Below are 24,562 nucleotides of genomic sequence, written 5' to 3'. Positions count from 1 at the left end.
AGGTGGGAACTTGTGATGGCTGAGATAAAGGGGCGAAAACTCACCTATAGGATAGATTCCACAGTATGGGAATTATATCTCAATAAAGTGGTTACCAAAAAAATTATACCTATATGTGTATATACCAGTAACAGTAACAATGAAGAGGAGGCGATGGCAAAGTACCTCATTTATTGAGTGTTGTGTGTTAGAAGTTTAGCCTATGTCTCACTTAACCTCACAACAACTCAACCAGTTAGGCCTAAGCCTCATTTCACAGATGAGGCAACTGAGGTTTCTAGAAGTTCAGCAACATGTCCAAGGCCACAGAGCTACAGAGTGACCAAGTAGGCATTCAAACCCAGAGCTGTTGACTTCAGGGTCTTACTCTAATATTTTCTATACAGGAGACATTTGCCAAGCCAGGCCCCCTGGAGTTCCTGGGTCCCTCAGGAAGCCTCCAAGGGGGCAGGGAGGGTCTACCTCTCTGATACTCTTCGCTCAATCAGATGGCAAAAAAGGGAGAATCTGGGCTGACATGATTTCCCAGTAGAAGGTACCCCTTGTGGCTGTCTTTTAGGAATCCGAGCTGGACGACAGGAAGCAGCATAGAGACCAAGAAACTCCTAAGCAGCCTATGAATCCCAGCTTGGAGGGTGAACCTCTGGTAAGATCGAACTTGAGGACATTAGCCTTGCCCAGATGTGCAGGACGAGGTCTGATGTGGGATGGTGTATGCAAGGGAAAAGCACCTCCCTCCCCAGACCCAAGACTCACTGCCAACCCATTGAGCACCGGAAGGAAGAAGACAGACCCAAGGGCCAGGCCCACCCTGGGCCTTGTTCCCAGCGGGAATGTGGGAGAGCCTTCTGAATCTCCACAAAGTGATACTTACTCAATATAAAAACTGTTTCCTCCACAATTGGCAATAAACTCAAATGACTTGTCCACTGATTTTTTGTGAAGCACTTGGTAGTCGTAATTCTCTGCAGGCACCACCAGAACACGGACCTAAAGAAAACCTGTCAGCGTGTCTTTGGATTCCCAACAGCAGGGCACACCTACGGCTCTTCATTATGTTTTCTCTTCACTACGATCAATGTTCTTTACTGCTAAGCCCAAGACCAACTGAAACAGGATTTATGAAAAAAAAAAGAATCACAAGAACTACTTTAAATCAGTGTTAAAGGCTCCACTCACGTTCCTATGCAAGGAATAGTGTGTCAGAGTGCCTGCTCAGAGAAGCAGCAGCCTTAGTGCTCCGTGGGGACAGCAGATCTAGGGATGAGCAGGGTCCTGTTAGATGGTCAGGGCCCCTTGTGATCTATGCCTGGGATGACTGTGGATCTCCAAAGGTTGCATTTTGTATTTTTAAAGGTGAACAAACTAAAATGGCAGGATCAATGGGCAAAACTCATACCGTGGCTTGCCCTGAAGTTTACATTATGCAGACCCTTTATCATGAATAACTGCAGCCCCAGGCTTTAAACGTATGGTTAGGCTCTCTGTACCTGTACAAATCAGACTATTCCAGTAATAAATGCTATAGGAAATTTCAAATGTCTTTGTCAACTATTTACCAACTTACAGCTTATAGAGAACTCACTGCTGTCATGTTAGTCAACCAATGAGCATTTGCCAAGCACCACATGCCAGGGGGTGTTCGAGGCACAGGAGGTACAAACTGCATAAAGCCAGGTCCCTGTCCCTAGGAAGATGGCATCCTCAGAGAGAGAAGGAAGCATGAGCAAGAAACTAGAGGGTCGCACAGCAGGGCCTGGACAATGTTACCTGGCTCTCTGGAAAGCTTTACAGGCATTGAGTGACCATGATCCCATCAGCCAAGGTAAGGAGCAGGGCAGTGGATACCTGGGGTTGTGCAAGTAACAGGCTTAAGTCTGAGGGACTCCTAAGGTCCCTCGCTTTGTAGACATGCAGTAGATGGTCCCAAACTGGGCCTGGAGCTCAGAAAATTTCAGCGATGAATTTAGAGATGTGGTGTCATTCTCCCAGAAGAAAGAATGGAATCAATGGGTACAGATGATAGTATCCACAGAGAAAGGACGGAACAAAGCGGCTTAGCATCGAACCCAAGGGAACGCCACCATACAGGGACAAAGGGAAAAGGAAATCACTATAGGAACACTAGAGAAAGTGAGAACAAAATGAGAGAAACAGCGATGGAAGCCCAAAAAAGAAAGCTTCAAGAAAAAAGGAGTATTACATGCTTTAGAAAGAGACCAGTCAGGTGAGGAGTGAAGAGGAGGGGCTGATGCAGAGTGAGATGCTTGTTCACAAGAGTTCCTATTTGCTTCTATTGTTCCAATTTCCTGTGACTTTAACTGTTGCTCACTTTTTTGGGGGGGGAGGGGTGGCAAAAGGTAGCCATGAAATGTTAACATTTTTCTATAAACATGACTTCCATTTCTTGGAAGAACTATTGTCATGAGCCAAACATGCACAGAGAATGGTTGTCCAAGGCAAGAACATGAAGAGCAACGTGAGGGACAAACAGTACGTACCAATACTAAGGACTTCCCTTCTGGAGCCTCCACAGTCACAGCCACCTCTGGCTCAGAGATGTCAAATTCAACCTGACTGTCAGCAATCACTTGGTCCCTGCAGCCAAGTGTGTGGGGGCAAAAAGAGGCGCGGAAGACACCTGGGGGCAGGGCGAGAGAGGAGTTCCTGTCACAGCACCGCATGCACGAGCCTGGCATGCAGCCATGACACCTGCCCCCTGATGCTCACCTGCCCGCGGCCGCCCTCCATCCACAAACACCTGTGTGGGAAATGTTGGGTGCGCTGGCTGATAAAAATGGATGACAATGACATATCTGCCCAGGTGTGGGACAAGTCCTCTCAGGGTCACTTGGTTCTAGATGGAAACAAGGAAAAAAAACCTCCTCAAGTTGTAGACTATGAATATTTACATGTTAAAAACCAAAACAACCAGGGCTCAGTCAGTTAAGTGTCTGACTTCGGCTCAGGTCATGATCTCATGGTCTGTGAGTTTGAGCCCCATGTTGGGCTCTGTGCTGCCAGCTCAGAGCCTGGAATATGATTCGGATTCTGTATCTCCCTCTCTCTCTGCCTCTCTTCTGCTCTCTCTCTCTTTCTCAAAATAAAGACATAAAAAAAAATGAAAAGAGTTGGCTTTAAAAAAATAAATAGGGGTGCCTGAGTGGCTCAATCGCTTAAGCGTCTGACTTCGGTTCAAGTCATGATCTCATAGTTCATGGGTTCGAGCCCAGCATTGGGCTCTGTGCTGACAGCTAGCTCAGAGCCTGGACCTGCTTCAGATTCTGCATCTCCCTCTCTCTCTCTGATCCTCCCCTGCTCGCTCGCTCTCTCTCTCTTTCAGAAATAAATAAAACATTAAAACATTTTTTTAAATAAAATTAAATAAATAAATAAATAAACAAATACCAAAACAACCTAGTTATTTACCCAGGTGAGGCAAAAACCTATGGTCACACAAAACCTTTGTTTGAATGTTGACAGAGGCACTATTTGTAATCGGAAAGACTGGATATAAAGCAAATGGCCCACAACTCAGAATGGATAAACCAATGAAGGTACAACCGTAAATGATGTTGGATGGAGTGTAATTTGGTACAATGACTTTGGAAAACTATCTGGCAACTTTTACCAAAGTTAAACATATCACTGATCAATTTCACTTAGGTACATAAATGTACAATGTTTGCCAAAAGGCTATGCACAAATGTTCCCAGCATTCAAGAATCCCTTGTAATAACCCTGTAACAAACAGTCAGACTCCATTTTGGATGTCTGACCACTGACAGGTGTCAAGCCCCATCATCCATCTTTAATCTTTTGTCCCACACTGCACAAGCCAATAGGAAAGTCCAGGTGCACACCCCTTGGCACAGGCAAGAAGTTCAAGGCACACTAACTCTAGCCCATGGGAAGGGAACCCTCACTGGGGACTCTTCCACCTTCCCCACACTCCCACCCAACCACAGTGAAAACCACAGTCATGCCCCAACTTTTGCTCAAGCTTGAGTGTGAACCCTTCTTTCCCCAGAAAACCTCACTATGTGAGTAATAAGCCTTTTCAAGCCCTCAAAACACACGCCCCGCGTGGGGCTCTGTGCTGACTGCCAGCTCAGAGCCTGGAGCCTATTTCGGAGTCTGTGTCTCCCTCTCTCTCTGACCCTCCCCTGCTCACTCTCTCTCTCTCTCCTAGAAATAAAGATATATAAAAAAAAAAAACACACACACACACACACACACACACACAAGAAAAACAGCAATAATAAAAGATTATCTTCATCTTTCACATGAGAATTACAACGTGAAGAAGGCAGGTAATTTGATAAATGCCATACTCTAATTGAAGAGCAAAACTGAGCCTAGAACTCCTTTGTCATGATTTCAATTCATTTTCCCCTATGATTCTAGGTGGCCTTTCCCATACGGGATCTTATTAAATTTTCTCTCTCAGATCTTGTTATTTTTCTTGATGCAATGTGAATTGACACGAGCCATCTCTAGGATTAAAAGGATATAATATCAGGATAAATGGTAAGTCCTACAATTTCATAATTTACAGTGAAAAACTATAGTCCCTTACTATAGTTCATCTTCATGCTATAGAATATTAATCAATAAATGTTCATTGAGAATTTCCTGCCTGCAGGCATTTTGCTGGTTTGGTTGGGGATGCACCAAAAAAAAAAAAATTACCAACTCTGTTAGCCAGAGCAGCTTTTGAAAGTGCTTGTATTGCTACTTGGGAAGACAAGTGATAAACGCAACTATGTTAAATAGCAACAGCCCATGAAAATATGAAGTGTCACAAAACAGGCCATGAAAACTGCCATATGACTGTGTAGACAGAGATACAGAAAGGAAAGAGGACATAAGGGTGGGGAGGCCATAGACAGGATTAGACAGATGCCTCATATCTGGGATTCCCCACAATTGAGAGCAGAGGCCCTCAAACTCCATAGACATGCAAATTCCTTGGAGAATTTATTAAGACACATAGTCCTGGGCCCCACCTCCAGAGTTCCTAATTCAGTAGTTCTGGGGTGGGCTCGCAAACCTGCATTTTTACCAAGTTCCCAGGTGATGCAGATGCTTTTGGTAAGGGCCACGCTTTGAGACCCATGATTTAGAAACAACACACTCGAGAGGTGTCCCACCTGTGGCGCCTTCAAGGTGACTCCAGTAACATCAGCAGAAGGTGAAGGATCTTGGGGCAGGAGAAGGGAAGACTCACCACTTGGGACATCCAAAATTAATGCTGTTGGAGGGGTTTTGAGAACCAGGGAGACACAAGAGGCACTGAAAAAAAAAAAAGAATATTAAAAAAACAACCAAAAATGGAACCGTCCATTGGTGAGGATATACACTGTGAGCATAAGACTGTGTGACATCAGGGGCGCCTGGGTGGCTTAGTCGGTTGAGCGTCCGACTTTCGCTTAGGTCATGATCTCGCGGTTCGTGGGTTCGAGCCCCGCGTCGGGCTCGGTGCTGACTGCCAGCTCAGAGCCTGGAGCCTGTTTCAGTCTGTGACTCCCTCTCTCTCTGACCCTCCCCTGCTCACGCTCTCTCTCTCTCTCCTAGAAATAAATAAAACATTTAAAAAAAAAAAAAAAAAAAAAGACTGTGTGACATGGAAGGATCCAGACTTGGGAGAACCCAGGACTATGGATACGTTTATACAGAGACACTCAGTGTCATCAATTAGCCAAGTGTATTCCAGCATCTGCTTGATACACTGAGCTAAAACAGAAAGAAAATCCTAATTTTGAAAAACAGCAACAAGATAGAAACTTATCAAAACTTTCCTTTCTTGGGGAGACTGGGTGGCTCAGTCACTTAAGCATCTGACTTTGGCTCAGGTCAAGATCTCACGGTTCATGGATTTGAGCCCTGCATCAGGCTCTGTGCTGACAGCTCAGAGCCTAGAGCCTGTTTCAGATTCTGTGTCTCCCTCTCTCTCTCTGACCCTCCCCTGCTCACACTGTCTCTCTCTCAGAAATAAATAAAAAACATTTTTAAAAATAAAAAAACCTTTCCTTTCTAGAATTAAAATTCATGTTAAATGGAGTTGATGCAATGAAACATTATTATTCGTCTCTACACATAAATGTTGACATAAAGTTCTATAAAAACAAACAGGACAAATGCACATCGTTTCTTTCAGGCATAGCTAGATTTCCCTGTCTTGGTGGTTTCTGTCATCCTAACCATATGCCTAAGAGTTCATGACTATGTCTATAAGTTATTTTTGAATCTACAACAACAACAACAAAACCCTCCTGAAACCCCAATCATCATTGGTTAGCTATTTCTCATAACATAGTCAGGTGGGTCATTATTTTCATGATTAAAAGAAAGCTTTTTAAATGTATTCATTTATTTTTGAGAGAGACAGAGACAGTGTGAGCAGGGGAGAGGCAGAGAGAGAGAGAGAGTAGGAGAGAGAGAATCCCAAGTAGGCTCTGCACCATCAGGATAGAGCTCAATACAGGGCTTGAACTCACGAAACCAAGAGATCATGACCTGAGCCGAAACCAAGAGTCAGATGCCCAACTGACTGAGCCATCCAGGTGCCTCCCTGATTTTTTCTTTAATGAAGAGCCTCAGACACAGAGATTAAAGAGAACAAAGTGAGCCTTTGGGAGGGTTCAGAACAGATCTCAGGAACTACCCTTGAGGGCAAAGCTTAGCCATTTCCCCCCAGTTGATACTATGTCAGCTTCCCGAGATTATGGGATTCTGGAAAAACTGCCAGGGGAAATGATTTAGCTGATTTTTTTTATTTTAAGGGATCACCAGCCTTTAGCACTTTGACCTGTGATCATTTCTGAAGGGAAGCATAAAGTCACACCTTTGCAAGCCCCACAGTACGACTCAGCACCAACAAGGGAGAAAAGAAGGAAACCCATTACCTTTGATTAACATACTGCCCGTAACTGGCAATGCACTTGACTTGAGGTTTCAAATATTCAGTTGAGAATTCTTCAATGGGTATGATACAAATTTGATGCTGTTGGGCAAATACAATGCAAAAAGGTACATCATGGTTATTAGCAATGGTATGGTCAAACATACTCTTCAAAAAGCTATTAAGTACAGAAATTAAAATTGTTATTTTAAAGTAGTAAAAACTGCAGAATGACACTCCCTATGACACCATTATGTACAACAAACCCTTTCCCCTATTATACAGGATCACTGCCTAAATGCTCTTGGAATAGTCACATGAATAAATGAAATCATGAAGATTCAAAAACAACTCTTTGTCAGTGACTTTTCATGCCTGTTTTGCTCTCCTGCCCTGGGCTGATGCTACTCTTCAGATTCCTTGGCAGGGAGAGGAGGGATGTGGGAGGCAACGAGGGAGGCTGCCGTTCAAGCCTGTTGTCTCTAGCTCCTGCTACAAATAATCTTTCTTGGGACACCTGGGTGGTTCAGTTGGTTAAGCATCCAACCCTTGATTTCGGCTCAGATCATGATCTCACAGTTCGTGAGATCGAGCCGCCTAATTGGCTCTGTGCTGACAGCACAGAATCTGCTTTGGGATCCTCTCTCTCCCTCTTACTCTGCCCCTCCCCTTCTTGTGCTCTCACTCTCTCAAAAATAAATAAAACACATTTAAACACACACACACAAAACCTCACAAATAATCTTTCTTCATAGAGGAGGACTTGAATCTCAGGTACATTTGGGCTTCATTGAAGGAATGGTCTTCTTACCAATAGATTTTATTTTGATCAAAACTGTATTACCAGCTTGATCACAAACCTCTTCAACAAACATTTTTAATGAATACCTACTATATGCCAGGCACTGAGACTGGGGGGTCCTGCAAGACCAAGATGGATAATAACCCCGCCCTCACGTAGCTTAAATTGTAGTTAGACATTTGGATGATATTGAACTCTGAATGACATTTGACTATTTCAAGAAGGGCAAACTTATGCTTAACTAGATGAAGATTCATTCCCATTATAATTCCCAAAGATGAGGAGGTTAAGATTTGCTTGGATTATGTTTAAAAAGAGAGTCACAATTTTAAAAAGAAAGTCTTAAGTCATTACATAATTTATGTAACAAATTTTAACTCAATTCAAGATGATTCTTCAGAAAAGGTTCAAAGTTTTTAATACTGTTAAGCACAAATATTTAAAACATATCAGAACAGGCTGGCCTGGCATTTCCCAGAATGTGATACATGCTTAATATTAGCAATGACAGGAAGTTGCTTCATACTTAGATAATCTTCTGTTCCCTGAGACATTTGTTATAAATCTCGCCACCCCTTCCTAGTCCAAATCCCATTGCCTGTGGTTATCATAGTTCTCAATATTTAAGTCCTGCTATTAAAAGAAAGGCATGAAGGGTATTTAATCTGCCAAACTTGGAATTTTAACTCTTAATGACATATATCTAATTAACCGAATACTATACTTTTTGAGATAGAGTAACAATAGTCTGGAAAAGAAATACCAGGTGATTGCAACCTTGAAAATTCTGAAGGAATTGGCCAAGAAGCTAACAGACATAATAAAACAGAAAAATGGTAAAGAAAAAAAACAGTAACTAATGGCATTTCTATATACCAGCATAATAACAAACTAGGACCTATTAAGAACAAAAGATACTTCATTCATAATAGTGACAATGGATAAACATTAGTAAAATAGAGTTTTGTGAGATGTGTTCAAATTTGATGACCAAACTTTACTGGGTGCTATAAAAAGGCTCAAACAAAGGAAGAGGCAAGACAGAGCTGTAGATGGGAAGGAAAAACATCATTAAATTGGCAGCTCTTCACAGGTTCATTTTAGAGATGTGATACAAACCCAGCCAACATTTTTAATAAGGTTTAAAATACAGAGATATCAACAAAATGCATCTAAAACTCAAAGGGCAAAACAGATGCATACCAGAAGGAATCGGGCCCCACGTGCTTTGAGCTGAATGTCTGCATCTGCTAACAACTCATACACGGCCATGCGACTCCTACCATCAGTCACGACACTCCGGCAGAGGACGCTGCAAGAGGAAAGAGTTTTCTTAACCTGACTCCTTTGGTCTCCCTGACTGTGTGCTTTCCTGTGGGATAGCTAACTGCTCTTCAGTTTCTCCTGTTTACAACCAGGTCACCGACAGCAAATTTTCCAGCACAACGAGTTTAAGAGGGACGTATGCAGTCCACTATCAATATAAGAAAAAGAACCTTCTGACTGTGGTCTGAGCTGCACATCTCAGGGCCAAAGGCCTTGCTCACTTTTTCCAAATCAGCTTTATGTAATATTTAGTCTAGTCATTGGGAGAAAAAGCCCCAGGGGCAATAACGTCTGATCACCAAGACACAACCTATGAGAAATTTACCAGTATTGTTGGTACCATTGGTGACAGAGGATGCCTGGCCTCACAGCCATGATTCCACACCGTGTCAGCACTAGGGCTGGCCTTACTCCAGTCATGAGACACCAGAGTTTACCTCTGCAAGCTCAGTCTGTTCCTCTCATCCTTCCTTCCTCATTGTATCAGCTATGCTCCTTCCCTCCACCCCATCAGGTGAAATATAGAGTTCAGGAACATTTCAAAGGTCATGGTCTGGAACCAAAGAACACACTTGAATGGTACAACCCCTAAAGGAAGTATTTTTGGAGAAATGTTTCTGACTTCAGATTCTGTAGCAACTTTTCTGTCTGTAAATACAATTTGGAAACTAGAAATGACCCTCTAACCAAAGATGACTATCTCTGAGAAATATTTGAAAAGATTTATGCAATGACTTTTTGGTAAAGATTAAAACGAGATAGTCTATAAAGAGCCATGGTTAGAAACTCAACGAATGGGGCGCCTGGGTGGCTTAGTCGGTTGAGCGTCCGACGTTCGCTTAGGTCATGATCTCGCGGTTTGTGGGTTCGAGCCCCGCGTCAGGCTCTGTGCTGACTGCCAGTCTGTGACTCCCTCTCTGTCTGACCCTCCCCTGCTCACACTGTCTCTCTCTCTCTCTCCTAGAAATTAAAAAAAAAAAAAAGAAAGGAAAAAAGAAACTCAACAAACAGTTGTTTTCTCTTTTGTGCGTGCGTGTGTGTGAAATTAAAATGCATTCCTTTGGGATTCAATCATAATCCTGGGGGTTAAATATATTAGGTGATTCATTTAGACTTAGTTTTATCCATATCCTTTTAAAATTCTTCCTAAAAATAGACTAACATTAATAACTGGATTAATTTCATCATAAGCGGTCACCTCTCTTACGAAAGGCAGATCAGATTTATCACAACACTGTTTTGAAAAGTGGTGTTTTAGTTAGCACCGCTACTTTTCTGTTGGGATATTTTTTTTAAATAACACCCTTAGCACTCACTCGAGAAATGCTGGGACAGGTTCAACCCTCAGCAGGAAAAGCTGCAATGTTGAAAGGGGCCTGTCATTTGAAATGGGCTTTTCTGGGTCAAATATTTTCCAATCGCACCATATTTTTGGACGCCGGTCCTAACAGCCTGTTCATTTTCACTTGTCCACATGACAGGCAAAGTAGAGAAGAAGGAAATATTTTAGAGAAGTTGAAACAATACTATGAGACTTTCCTGGAAATGGTTAAATACATTAAAAGTCCTAGTCTAATACAATACTGTCTTGGAACTCTAATGTCCCTGGTGAAGAACTTGGTGCGGTCATGTCCAGAGCCAAAATGATCTGCGGGATACTGCACCATTCTCCTCCCCAAATGCCATTTGGACGGAGGTCATGAAACCAAGCTCGTGGCTTATGGAATCCTGGAAGGGTGACCTTTCTTTCCTTAGCTTGGAAACCACTCCTCTGCTTGGCATAGATGTTCTCAGCCTGTCCCGAGATGGTTCAGAGAGCCACCAGGGACATTAGGAGTGTTTCCTCCTGGGCCCTCAGCCATCGCTACCTTGTATCCTGTAGAGCAGGGGTCAAGCAATACGATCTGGAAAGTAGAGTCAGAGAGCTGAACCAGAGGGTGAACTTGGAAGGACAGGGTACAGAGGAGCCCCGCCTAGCCCTGTGGTCAACAGTCTCCAGGACTCAGGTGGTGAGGTGACCCACCCACCTAGGAGTGTACATTCCAGTGGTTGCTGATGTCATCCACAGACGAAACTAACATTTTCAGATAATGACAGAACATTCTGGAGAACTTTTTTGGGCCCGTGTGGAACTCCTACTAAAAAACCCAAATGCAATTATGTTCTTTGTTTCTGTTTTTGTTTTTTTTAATTTAATCATCACCTCAGAGAAAAGAGCTGATTAGATTTTTTAAAAGATTTTTCAAAGAAGTCCTCACAGGGTGTTATGCCAAGCAAAGTAAGTCAGGCAGAGAAGGACAGATACCATATGTTTGCACGTATAGGAGGATTAGGAGGAACTTAACGGAGGACCATGGGGGAGAAGAAGGGGAAAAATAGTGTGGGAGAGGGAGGGAGACAAACCATGAGAGACTCGTGAATGCCGAGAACAAAATGAGGGCTGATGGGGGTTGGGGGAGGGGAAGGGGGGTGATGGGCATGGAGGAGGGCACTTGTGGGGATGAGCACTGGGTGTTACATGGAAACCAATTTGACAATAAACTATTTAAAAAAAAAAGAAGCCCTCACAATTGCTTTTTTTTTTTTAATTTTTTTATGTTTTTTATTTATTTCTAGGAGAGAGAGAGAGAGACAGCGTGAGCAGGGGAGAGTCAGAGAGAGAGGGAGTCACAGACTGAAACAGGCTCCAGGCTCTGAGCTGGCAGTCAGCACAGAGCCCGACGCGGGGCTCGAACCCACGAACCGCGAGATCATGACCTAAGCGAAAGTCGGACGCTTAACCGACCAAGCCACCCAGGCGCCCCTCACAATTGCTTTTTTAGGGTTGCTGAGAGCATGATGTTAATTCAATAACCATTTCTTCAAGTCTCATAAAAGTTTCCATTCTAAGCTCCTAAAAGGAACTCTTTCCATAAGTTCTTTTATTTGCAAAACAGGGAAAATGTCCAACTACTTCAGGTCATTTGGAGTTTGACAAAAAGCCACAGGCAAGTGGTGGTAATAAAATGTTCAAGGCCTTGGCCAAGAATGGGGTGGGTTCATTGCAGTTCGCCACCTGCTGTCTGAAGAGACTGACTTCTGAGCCATATATTATACAATTAATTTCATGTGGAAAACACCCCATGTACTGATTCTTTAATTAAAGCATATTCTGAACATTTGCATATATCTTGAAATATTATAGAAAGAAAACAACTTTAAATAAATTGTCAAATTTCTTGGAAGCCAGCAACTGATTTTAATCAGGGTAAATTTTAAAATCTTTCGTTAGGGGCACCTGGGTGGCTTAGTCGGTTAAGTATCTGACTTGGGCTCGGGTCATGCTCTCACAGTTTGTGAGTTGGAGCCCTGCATTTGACTCTGTACTTGGCAGTGCGGAGCCCACTTTGGACCCTCTGTCCCCCTCTCTCTCTGCCCCTTCCCAGCTCATACACTCTATCTCAAAAATGAATAAGCATTAAAAAAATAATAAAGTCTCTAGTTAATTCTCTTCCACCTGATGATCCTCAAACATTAATTATTCCCAGTTTCTACAGGGCATGTTGGGAAAGCAGTTGTGACAGAGTCTTTTCTCCTTTTCCACACACCCATGTGCTCTACACAGCATGTGAGGTGAGAACAGAGCTCACTGCACCACAAAGGGGTGACAGAGAGTTAAATAAAAGGGTCATGCTGCTTCCTAGGCATCTGAGCCAAAACAGTGAGTAAAACACAGAGCTTTTCAAGAAAATGCAACATTTTCAAGATGATGCCCACAGAGAAGTCCCCCAATACTCACAGTGGGTGTGACGCCAGAGAGCAGATCCTGCTTGTTTTCCAGACTGGCCTCAAAAAGGAAACAACATCCCAACCCAGATGAAAACCAAAGTTCCCAAAGCTAACCTCCTGATTGTTCGGGAACAAAGGAATCCCCTGGGGCAGGACCGATTACCTGTACTTGCAGCTGTAGATGTTCACCTGGCCTCCCAGGACAGACCCAGAGCTCTGCATGTGCACATCAACCACAGACAGCTGGTCTGCTCCCGTGGAATACTCCACCACGACCACATAGTGGCCGACCTGGGGAACCCGCAGCCGCAGGTGCACCTCCACCTGTCAGAGAGCCCGAGCAGATGGACATGAAACATGCTGGACACATTTACATGGGCAACAGTGAGACCTGGGCTGAGCACACACCTGGGAACAGTGTATGTCACCACAGTAAGAACCGGGATCCTATGGGTAGGAATGCCAAATGAGATACAGGATACTGGCTCACTCGGTTAAGCTTCCAACTTCGGCTCAGTTCATGATCTCATGGTTCATTTGTTTGAGCCCCGCATCAGGCTCTCTGCTGTCAGCACAGAGCCAGCTTTGGATCCTCTGTTCCCCTCCCTTCCCCTCCCCTGCTCACGCTCTCTCACTCTCTCTCAAAAATAAATAAATAAACTTAGAAAAATACAGGATGAACCATTAAATATAAAATTCAGATAAATAACACATAACAATAAACTATTGTTTATCTGTGATTCAAATTTAATGGCGCATTGGTATATATTTTCTAACCTTACTTATAGGGGCTTTTACTCCTTTTACCCATATATGTGCCTTGTTTCTCAAGGCAAAAGACACTCTACAATTTGAGGTAAAAAGCGACCTCCAATGGGTGACAGGAGGATAGAATCATGCCTTGTGGCTCCTTTGCTGTTCTTCAATTTAAAAAATGAGCTTTAGATTCTATTGATGCAGATAATGTGAAGTGATACACGTACCCCGCTCCTGGGGTAATAACTAATAATAGTTTGGTTTTCATACTTCATATATACGTGTGAAAATGCACACATATGTACCTTTTTTTAAAAAAAAGAAAAACTGTCCTCATAGTAGGCAATCATGGATGTTTTTGTACCATCACAGCAGAGTTGAGGAGCTCCAACAGAGCCCATAAGGTTCATAGAGCTGAAAATATTTACTATCTGGCCTTGTACCAAAAACAAAAACAGAAACAAAAAACAAAAACAAAACAAAACGAAACAAAACAAAACAAAACCCACCCACCCCTGACATCACCTATCGGTTAGGAGCTTAGAGTAAGGAATCACACTGCCTCTGGCTGTGTGACTGTGAGCCAATTACTTACCGTCCGTGTGCTCCAGTGTCCTCCTGTGTACAAATGAGGGTAACAAGACACCACCTCTTAAGATTATTATGAGGATAAACTCTTAGAAGTGTAGTTGGCATGTCGTAAACACTATGTAAACACCGATGATTATAACTGTGATTATTGCCTTTTGCTACAACTTGCTTTTTTCACTCAACAATATTTTTCCCGTCTACAGCAGTACATATGGATAAACTTCATTTTCCTAATGCCCCCCCCCACCTTTCCATAGTATGAACATAATTTATTTAACTAATCCCCTATTGATGGGAACACATACGTTGTCTCTAATTTTCCCTATTAACATAGAAGGTTATATGATCGTGTGTGTGTGTGTTTGTGTTTGTGTGTGTGTGTGTGTGTGTGTGTGTAGATAGATAGATATCCTTATGCTAGTATTTCTGTAAGATTCCTAGAAGTAGAATTGCTGGGTCAAAGTATGTGTGTATATTGAATGTCTGAGCCAATACTAGAAAGACATTCCACAGCAGTTTAACCCACTTCAGTCTGTAATCTCAGGCCCAGCCAAGCTTTACCACACTTAATTAAAATCCTCTCTCCCCCTGTCTTCAGGAAATTAATATTTACTGTTCTTTCTGCACAGCCCTGAACCACACAACTAATACTTTCCATGGTGATCTTGCTATCACTTATATAATAGAAATACTTCCCTCAGGGGGAAAAAGTGGATTATCCACATCACTTTTCCACCCTGTTAGGGAGTGAGATATGGGTCCATGTGGGGAGGTTATTAGCAGCATTTCTCCCCTGGGCATCTCCAAACAAGGGTTTCACCACCATAAAACACACACAAGCTGATGATGTATATTCACTTTTCTCCCAGAAGTTACTACTGGCTGACAGTTCTATCAGAGCGCTCGATTATAAGTTTCTATTGTTCTTTCCACCCTGAGTCCTATACATTGATTTTCTGGAAGATGTGTAGATGAAGTCTTTTGAATTCATCTAATGGTAAAGGTAGGTTTTGAGCAACTCAGGTAAATGATAAATGATGGCAAGTAGAAACTTTAGTATTTGCTATTTGTTATCAGTTATTTATCTTAGTAAAAGGGAACTTTAACAGAACCAGTGTCAGACTGGAAGGATACTTCTGGTTTTATAGCATAGAACTGCCCTCACCTTTTTATGAGGGTTTCAAGATAAAGACATAAAAGGCAGGCATGTCAAATCTGATGCTTCCACAAAGCTAAGAGGGATGGTTAACACATCTGATATCAAAATGAAGATTCAAAATGAAATCGTCAATCTATCCTTCTTAAACACGTCTTCTATGCCAGCTCACCTGATGGGCATACAATGGAAAACAAGACAGACCTGGTCTCTGCCTTCAGACCGACTTTAATCAAATGATTAGGTAATTAGACAAACGTAATGTGAAATTACACTGATGACGAATATTCTGAATAGGTTCTTAGCGGACTGCCTGAGCCCGTCAGGGAGCCTAGGGAAGGGGGAAGACTTCCTGAAGAAGCAACAACTGGCTGAGTGCATGAGGACAAGGGACAGATGGCCAGGCCCCAAGGGGAGGGAGGAGCATTCAGGCAGAGGGAACACCTTGCAGTAGGACGTTACCCGAGGACATACAGGCTGTAGGGTAGCAAATAATGTTAAGTCCAAGAGCCTGAAGGTAGGCCACAGTGACAAGGAACAGAAAGCCAGAGAAGGCACTGGGAGGTAAGAGGAGTGGTGGCCGTAGAGGCCATTAAAACCTTTTGTCTCTATCCTAGGAGGAGTAAGTTGTTATCGTAATGTTCGAGTTGTGTATGGGTGAGGATGGGGTGAGAGCGTCCGTGATGATTAGATATCATATTTCTATCAACATGAATATGCTGACTATCATATGGAGTCTGGGCTGGGAGATGCGACGGTCAAGAGCTGGTGTGAGTGAACTAATCAGATTACTGCAGAGATCCTTATGAAAGATGATGATCAAATATTGGGCAAGAACAATACATGAAGGGAAGTAGAGATATTTAAGGAAAGTGTGGAAGTAGACTTGGGGATGGATTGTCTTTGGTGAGGGAGGGAATGGAAGAAATAATGGATGACCCTAAGAATTCTGATTTATAAAATTAGATGGATGGTGGTACCATTTACATAGTTACTAAAATGTAATTTGCGATCCCTTTGAGGCACCTAAGAGGTGATGTCAGGAAGGAACTTAGCAATGTCGCTCTGCATACATATAAAGGGACAGGTATGACTGGACATACCAATTTGGGAGTTATCTGTGTAGAGTTGGTATCTAACACAATAGGCTTGGAAGAGGCTGCTTAGGGAGAGAATATAAAGTAAAAAGACAAAGGCTAAAACTGAACGTCAACAAATTCTAACACTTAACGGCTAAGTAGAGGTTGAAACTATAAATGATATTCTGAGGAAGCACCCAGAGAGGTAGGAAGAGATCCTGACCACCTTAAATTATGAAAAACAAGGTACAAGAGTGTTTTAACATGGAAGAGGTGTTCAATAAGTATTCAAAGCTACTGAGAAGTTAAATAGATCAACACCTGAGGAATGAAAAATAATCACTGGATTTACTGACAAGAACATGATCAGAAACAGAGAGAGAGACAAAGGGAGGGGCAGGGAGAGAAAGGAAGGAAGGAGGGAGGGAAGGAAGGAAGGAAGGAAGGAAGGAAAGAGTGAGGGAGAGACAGAGGGAAGAAAGGTAATGGAGTGGGAGAGGTAAAGGCCAGACTGCTGTGGGTTGAGGTATGAATGGAAGTGAAAGAATTAGAAACAGTATAGAATTGTCTAATTCTTTGGAGAAGTTTGGTTGTGAAGGAGGTAAGAGTTATAGCTAAGGGACTGTGGGAAAGGAAAGGAGGGTTTTAATGAAAAGGGGATAGAACTTAGCGTGTTTACAATATGAGGGTGACTCCAAGTTCAGATGGCGCAGTGATTTGACATTTTCTGCACGCCTTCTGCTCCAAGAGACAGCAACTATAGATAAACTGTTTTAAAAGGAAAACAAAAAGACATGTTTGAGATTTTTCAAGTGATGGAACACAAGTAAAAGAAAAACTTGAAATGCACCGGGGCTGAAGTCGGGGGCCTACTGTCCTCGGAGTCTGGAAACAGCCTGTCTTGGTCAGCAGGTCAGCTCATGTGGAATAAAGAAAACTAAAGATGCCTCAACGAGACAGTGGTCAGATCCAGGCTCATTTTTTTAAGTCAAAGAGGAGGGTTCCCTCATATCATGAAAAGCTGAAAAGGTTGCTGACAATCTGCCCCTTGGGTTTCAGCTTTACAACAAGCTGTAGAATCTGAGAATCAAACATCAAAGATGCAGCCTCATGACCAAAAAACTGATTTAAGCCCCCTACTTGCTCAGTGTCTAAATCTGTGTTATCCCCAGGATCAAGGCAATAGAAGTAGCACATTGTAATGTTTGCCTCTGAGCTAAGGCTCCAGAGGACTGGTGAGACACTGCAAAACCACTAGTCCGAGATGGATAGAGAGAAAAAGGGAGAAGATAAAAACCTTTCATTCAAAATAAGCCAATAAGCCTGCAAACAAAACAAGCCTCCAAAACACATAAAGAAATCTAATGTTAGAAACACGCAACAATATCATCAATCAGAAGATGAATTTACTTCAGATAAGATGAATTTTGTGGAATAGTCTGATAAAGACTCTCAAATGAATATACTGGTCCCTAATCTGAAATCTTCAAACTTGGAAAAGGAAATCTTTTTTGGATCTTGTTTGGCTGAAAAACCTAATCTAACCTAAACAATCATCACTTGTTGGCAAAATCTGATTTGAACTAAGTCCATGTATACAGTCCTTATGTACTTCTCTTGGAGTGCCTGTTCATGCTTTTTTTTTTTTTTAATAGTTTTATTTATTTCTAGGAGAGAGAGAGAGAGACAGTCAGTGTGAGCAGGGGAGGGTCAGAGAGAGAGGGAGACACAGACTCTGAAAACAGGCTCCAGGCTCTGAGCTGGCAGTCAGCACAGAGCCCGACGCGGGGCTCGAACCCACGAACCACGAGATCATGACCTAAGCGGAAGTCAGACGCTTAACCGACTAAGCCACCCAGGCGCCCCGCCTGTTCATGCTTTTTGTTGGAGAAATATTAACCTGTTTGATTATAGGGTGTTGGCCAGGACCTCACTGGAGATGATGATGATGAGGAAGATGATGATGATGATGATGGTGTGTGTGTGTGTGTGTGTGTGTGTGTGTGTGCAGAATTTTAAAAATCTGAATTCAGGGGTGCCTGGGTGGCTCAGTCAGTTAAGCATCCAGCTCTTGGTTTCAGCTCAGGTCACCATCTCACAAGTGGTGAGTTTGAGCCCCACGTTGCTGACAGCACAGAGCCTTCTTGGGATTCTCTCTTCTCTCTCTGCCCCTCCCCTGTTAGCTTGCTCTCTCTCTTTCTCAAATAAATAAACTTTATAAAAAAATTTTTTTAAATGCTGAATTATGAAACATACCTGTCTCCAAAGGCATTATGATACTCAAAAATATAAATGAAAGAGGAAACTCTTTAAATAAAGTTATAAAACTAAATTGGCAGGAAAGAAATAAAGAAAAGTAAATATGAGAAAGAGCCAATTAGAAATATTTGAGATTAACAGTGTAAATTAAACTGAATCAATAGGCTGGATAAGATCTAGACTGGAGACAGTGAAACATCCATGGATTCTAAGAAAGTCTTGAAGAATTCACCCACAAAGCAGCACAAAGAGCCAAAGAGATATAAAAATATGAAAGGGTAGTTTGCAGATAGATTGTAAGGCTCCAACATTCATCCAGTCTGATTTCCAGAAAAGAAGAATATAAGGAATGACAGCAAAATTATATTTGAAGTGATAGCATCTGAGAATTTCCCAGGATAAAAGATATGAATCTTCATTCTGAAAGTGTAGCCTGAGGACTAAACAGATGAATAAAAATAAATCCACACCTAAACATATCCTAACGAAACTTTAGAATCTCACAAATAAATGTCCATCCTAGGATTTCTGGCTAAACATAATGGATTAAACACTTATATTTATTGATCTTCCCTCTCAGGACTCCACAAAAACTGGAGTTGAGAGGTTTTTTTTTTTTTAATTATAACCCCACAAACAAAAAGAGAATAGGAAAGAGGGGGGTAGGAAACAGACTAGAGAAATCAACAGATTTTGGAAGCTGGAAAGCAGATGTTAACTAATTAGACCATAGAAAGCTGACACCTATGTGTCTGTGTATGTGCAGAGTTGGGGTGAGGGTTAGAAGAAAAGGTTAAAGAAATCTCCCAAAGCATAAAACACAGATAGAGAGATTGTAAATGTTGATTACAGACAAAGAAATAAATTATCAAAGAAATAACTCAAGACAGTTTCCCAGAATGATGAATAGAAGTTTCCAGGCTAAAAGGCTGAGAGCCCAGCACACTGGTAGAAACATTACCTATATGAAGGCACACCTTTGTGAAATTTAGAACACATGAAATAAAGAAATTATCTCAAAAGCCTTAAGAAAGGAAAAGCAAGTTGCAGTCAAAGCACTGGAAATCACAATGTAACTTCTCAAGAGCAGGACTTGAAGCTAGAAGTCAGTAAGGAAATGTCATCACATTCTAAAGAGAAATGATTTCTAATATAAAATTCTGTATCTTGGTGCCTGGGGGGCTCAGTCAGTTAAGCATCTGACTCTTGATTTCAGCTCAGGTCATGATCTTATGGTCATGAGAACGAACATTGCACTGGGCTCTGCATTAGGCATAGAGCCTGCTTAAGATTCTCTTTCTCCCTCTCCCTCTGCCCTTCCCCTGCTTGTGGGTTCTCTATCCCTCTCTGTCTCAAAAAAAAAAAAAAAAAAAAAAAAAACACACACACACAATAAAAATAATAAAAATAAAATTCTATATCTAACCAAAGTAAAAAAAAATCAAGACTGAGTGTAGAACAGTTTCAGATATGCAAGGTCCCAAAGTGGGGGGAAGAAAAGGACCTCCTCTGTATCTGTGTGGCCTTTTTCAGGAAGCCACTGGAGGATATAATCTACCAAAATGAGGATGAAGAAGAAGAAAAAAGGAAGTTTCAATACTGAAAAAAAAAGGAGATCCAATACAATGAAGATAAAAAAGAGAACATCTAGGATGGTGGGATGTAGCAATGAAATATTTCAGGAAACGGCTGTGCCTTAGATCCAGAGACTACATCGAGAGTAAAGAAGAGAGATGGAAGATACCAGGAGAGAGATCTCCAAGAACAAATGGAAAAAAGGAGAAGGAGGAGGAGGAGGAGGAGGAGGAGGAGGAGAAGAAGAAGAAGAAGAAGAAGAAAGGAAGGGAGGAGAGAGGGAGGGACAGTATGTGGTACATTTCAACTGAGATGAAACTTACAATCTATCTGAAAGTCTGGGGAAGAGGGTAAAAATAAAATTTCTACACAGCAACAATAACTTGGAGGTTGGTTTTCAATGGGTAAATAATCATTCTAAAGTCTGTGTCATGTAAAATAACAGATCAGAATTAGTGAATAACTTTAGACTTTGTTGGAAAATATATACTTAAGAACTTATGTTAAAATATTAAGAGTAACCACTAAAATACCAGAAAACAATCTGTACCTACTAAACAAGCAGAAAAATAGGAAAAATTGTCTCAATCAAACATAAGTAAGAGATGCCTGGCTGGCTCAGTCAGTAGAGCATGCAACTCTTGGTCTCAGGGTTCTGAGTTTCAGCCCCATGTTTGGAAGGAAGGAAGGAAGGAAGGAAGGAAGGAAGGAAGAAAGAAAGAAAGAAAGAGAAAAAAACGAACTAGGAAAGCTATTTTTAAGAAGGCAAATAAAAAGCTAGTAAAATAATTAAAACAATAAAAATAAGTCTAAATATGTGTGAATTCACAATAAATGGACTAAAATCACATTTAAAACAGATATGATCAGATTGAAATATAAAAAATATGGCTATAGGGGCGCCTGGGTGGCTCAGTCAGTTGAGCGTCTGACTTCAGCTCAGGTCATGATCTCACGGTTCGTGAGTTCAAGCCCCACGTCGGGCTCTGTGTTGACAGCTCAGAGCCAGGAGCCTGCATCGGATTCTGTGTCTCCCTCTCTCTCTCTGCCCCTCCCTCACTCACGCTCTCTCTGCCTCTCAAAAATAAAGAAATGTAATTTAAAAAAAATTTTTTTAATATAGCTATGAATTTGTTCACAAGAGATAGAGGCTTGCCCTGTGTACAACAGGTGTGGCCTGACTTTAAAAAATGAGCTGTCCATATTCCCTTTCTCAGAAAGACTAAAAAATATTCTTTTTTGGGGCACCTGGGTGGCTCAGTCAGTTAAGTGTCCAACTTCGGCTCAGGTCATGATCTCATGGTTTGTGGGTTCGAGCCCCGCGTCAGGCTCTGTGCTGACAGCTAGCTCTGAGCCTGGAGCCTGCTTCAGATTCTGTATCTCCCTCTCTCTCTGACCCTCCCCTGCTCATGCTGTCTCTCTCTCTCCCAGAAATAAATAAAACATTAAAAAAAAAAAAAAGAATATTCCTTTTCTCAGAAAGACTAAAGAAAGGAGATTCAAATGGCAGTAAGTGCCAGAGGTAGGAGTTAACAAAGAAATAGGACCAGAGCAGCCTTCACGGTATGTGTGTAAGACGAAGAGCTATGAGTAAGCAAAGGAGGTCACTCAATAGGAGAGGTGAACGGAAAAACACGTGGAGAGAATGCTGTCTTCTGTGAGAGCCAGGTAGCTCTGTCCCTCTCAGATTCCTGCAAGACCTGAATGTACTCCATTCCTGCTGTTGGAATCCCTCTAGACCTCTCTGTATCCTGGAAAAAGAAAAATCCTTCATATGAGCTAGACTTAGTGGGTTGCTCTTCCTTTCTCCCCATGGTGCTGACTAGAATAAATAATAGCAGTATGGCTAATGGTTCCTGAGTGATCATGGTGCGTTGGGCACCAGGAGAGCCTCCCACGGGTTATTGTATTTAATAGTACCCATGAGGTAGCTACTATCCTTATCCCCACTTTGTGTAGGAGTAAATTCAGGCCTAGGGAGATTTCACAGCTAGTTACTGATGACCCAAGATATGAAGGCAGGCAGTTTCACTCCAGAACCATCTTAATCACCACACTACACATGGGTTTCCAAAATGGAGGCGGGGTGGGGCATGGGGTGCCTGGGTGGCTCAGTTGGTTGAGCATCTGACTCTTGGTAATAAAACTTTTTAAAACCAGAGAAGGGATTACTCTGCACTGCAGCAGGTGGCTAATGATGATCCAAAGTTACCCACCTCTAGAAGAAGTGAGTCCTCCATCAATTTAAGTATTCAACAGAGGCTAAATGAATGTTTAAGAAAGGTAATGTAGAAAGGATTCCTTCTCAGGAAGGAAAATCAAATGACTTCTAAGACCTTGTAGAATGCCATTAGTCTCTGAATTTTACCACAATGATCTATCACAGCACCATCCAATAGAACTTTCTAGGTAGCAAAAATATTCTATATGCCGTGTTTGCCATAAGGTGGCCACTAGACTTCTGTGATGACTGAGCACTTGAAACGTGGCCAGTGCAACTGAGGAACTGGATGTTTAGCTCTACGTAGTTTCAATTAATTCAAGCATATATAGCCACAGGAGCTAGTTGCTACTATATTAGCACCAGCCTATAAGCATTTAGGTAAAATACTAAAACAGACTGTTAAATAAAACTGGACAGCCCAGGGCTTAGTTTTATGCATCATACAAATACGGCTCTGCCCAAGGCCTCAGGGCTATGGCTCTGGGCTAAATCATAGTCAAGGAAACCTCCTGATGAATCATCAGCATCATTTCCTGGAGTCTGGCCCTTCTCAACAGCACCTTCCTGCTGTCTGGGGAACACACACACATGTACACACATGCACACATCTGTTTCTGTGTGTGTATGTTTATGTATGTATATGCATTTGTGCGTGTCTGTGTGTGTGCACCCGCAGCATTGGTAGGGAGAGATACAGCAGACTGGCAGAATGGAGCGGAAATGAGATCACTAATCTTTCTTTATGCATACCTATATTGCCTTACTTGTTACAACAGGCATACATACTTCCCTTTTTTGCAAAACAAAAACTCTAATAAAATGAAATGAAATGAAGACTAAAGAAATATCCTTAAAATCCTCTAATAGCTACCCTGGAGACATTAGCAATATAGTTTACAAAAAGGTACACATCTAAATATTCAAAAGTATTACCATATATGTTTTCCGTCTACAAATTTAATCATGAACATTTTCCTCAAAGGTACAAAACAGAGAATGTTGTAGAAAGTAAAGAATGGAAATATAGAAATGGAAGTTTTTTTTCAGTGTTTTTATTTTGAGGTATTGCATTGTGTGTTCTTATTTCTGCTATATAGTGCTTCGATCTTAGATGAGTATAGTCTTAAATTGTTTTGAGGCTTCAAAAACTCTGAGAAGAAAAGTAATGCCAAAGCCTGTGGTAACCTGTCCTCTAAGCCATGAGGGAGGGGCCTTGGCATGTAGCAGTTCCAGAATCTGAGCTCAAAGAAATCAGCCCTTACAAATTGCTTAGCCTGAGGGCTGAACAGTCTGTGAGCATTGCATCCTTTTAGGGTAAGCTGCATAGTTTCTGGATGCCTTCTAGAAAGATCTTGCCCAGAATCAGGTAGAGCAGGACACACCCTTATAAGTCAAAGGAATAAGAAGGAGAGGATTCTGTGGCTGCCCATGTTCTCTGCCATGTCTGGAAAGTGTGCAGAGACTAACCTTACTATGCTCTGTGTGGTGTGCCGCCCAGCCACAACATGAATCAGAGAGCTCAGGATACCAGTAATTAACACCTCTGAGAAATTCTCCCAGGTTCCCCTGAATCTGAGACTCAACTATGGCCATGGGTTTTCAGCAGATACAGATGGAGAGACAGTGATAGCTTTGACAGTACATAAAAGGCTGCCCTACCTCTCTCCCACTGAGGTCCGCCATGACCGGGTGTGCGGGGGTGGGCTGCCTCACTGCCAAGGGTCTTGGCTCTCCATCCAGCAGGAAGTGTCCAGCCTCACAAGCCAGGGCACAGGAGAATCGGGTCACTGGTAAATGCTGATAAAGCAAGCAACTTCAACAACAAAACACAACAGTTACAACTGAGAACAAAACAGAGTAAAAAAAAATCCATCCCCAAAGGACTCTTCTCCAATTCCATTCATTCATCATTCCTTCAACAAACTCCTACCAACTGCCTATGATAGGAATCGGATGGCAAATTTTCATCTGCATGAAGAATAAAAAAAAGGTCTATGCACCCAGATTCTATTTTAAGCCTCAGACAAAAACCACAATTAAAGAATTATCCAAACCATCTTGCTGAAGTTGTGATGCTGAGGCCTATCTCAAATCCTTACACTGCAGGCTCCTAATTTAGAGG

At 42.1% G+C, this 24,562-nt stretch overlaps 1 protein-coding gene across 1 annotated transcript in view; it reads right to left on the bottom strand.

Annotated features, from left to right (window-relative positions):
* Positions 1–24,562, bottom strand: part of LAMA3 (laminin subunit alpha 3) — a 263,483-nt gene that overhangs the window by 107,494 nt on the left and 131,427 nt on the right. Inside the window, exons 23-30 of the mRNA XM_077778240.1 lie at positions 24,100–24,253; positions 12,964–13,124; positions 8,910–9,018; positions 6,909–7,006; positions 5,154–5,295; positions 2,731–2,857; positions 2,502–2,641; positions 875–990 (exon numbers count right to left, since the gene is read on the bottom strand). Of these exons, the coding sequence (XP_077634366.1) occupies positions 875–990; positions 2,502–2,641; positions 2,731–2,857; positions 5,154–5,295; positions 6,909–7,006; positions 8,910–9,018; positions 12,964–13,124; positions 24,100–24,253 (1,047 nt within the window). The remainder of the gene's footprint in view (positions 1–874; positions 991–2,501; positions 2,642–2,730; positions 2,858–5,153; positions 5,296–6,908; positions 7,007–8,909; positions 9,019–12,963; positions 13,125–24,099; positions 24,254–24,562) is intronic.

Source organism: Crocuta crocuta, unplaced genomic scaffold (assembly GCF_008692635.1).
Source record: "Crocuta crocuta isolate KB4526 unplaced genomic scaffold, BGI_CrCroc_1.0 scaffold26, whole genome shotgun sequence".
Taxonomy (NCBI): Eukaryota; Metazoa; Chordata; class Mammalia; order Carnivora; family Hyaenidae; genus Crocuta; species Crocuta crocuta.
This window is presented reverse-complemented; position numbering and strand designations above follow the sequence as displayed.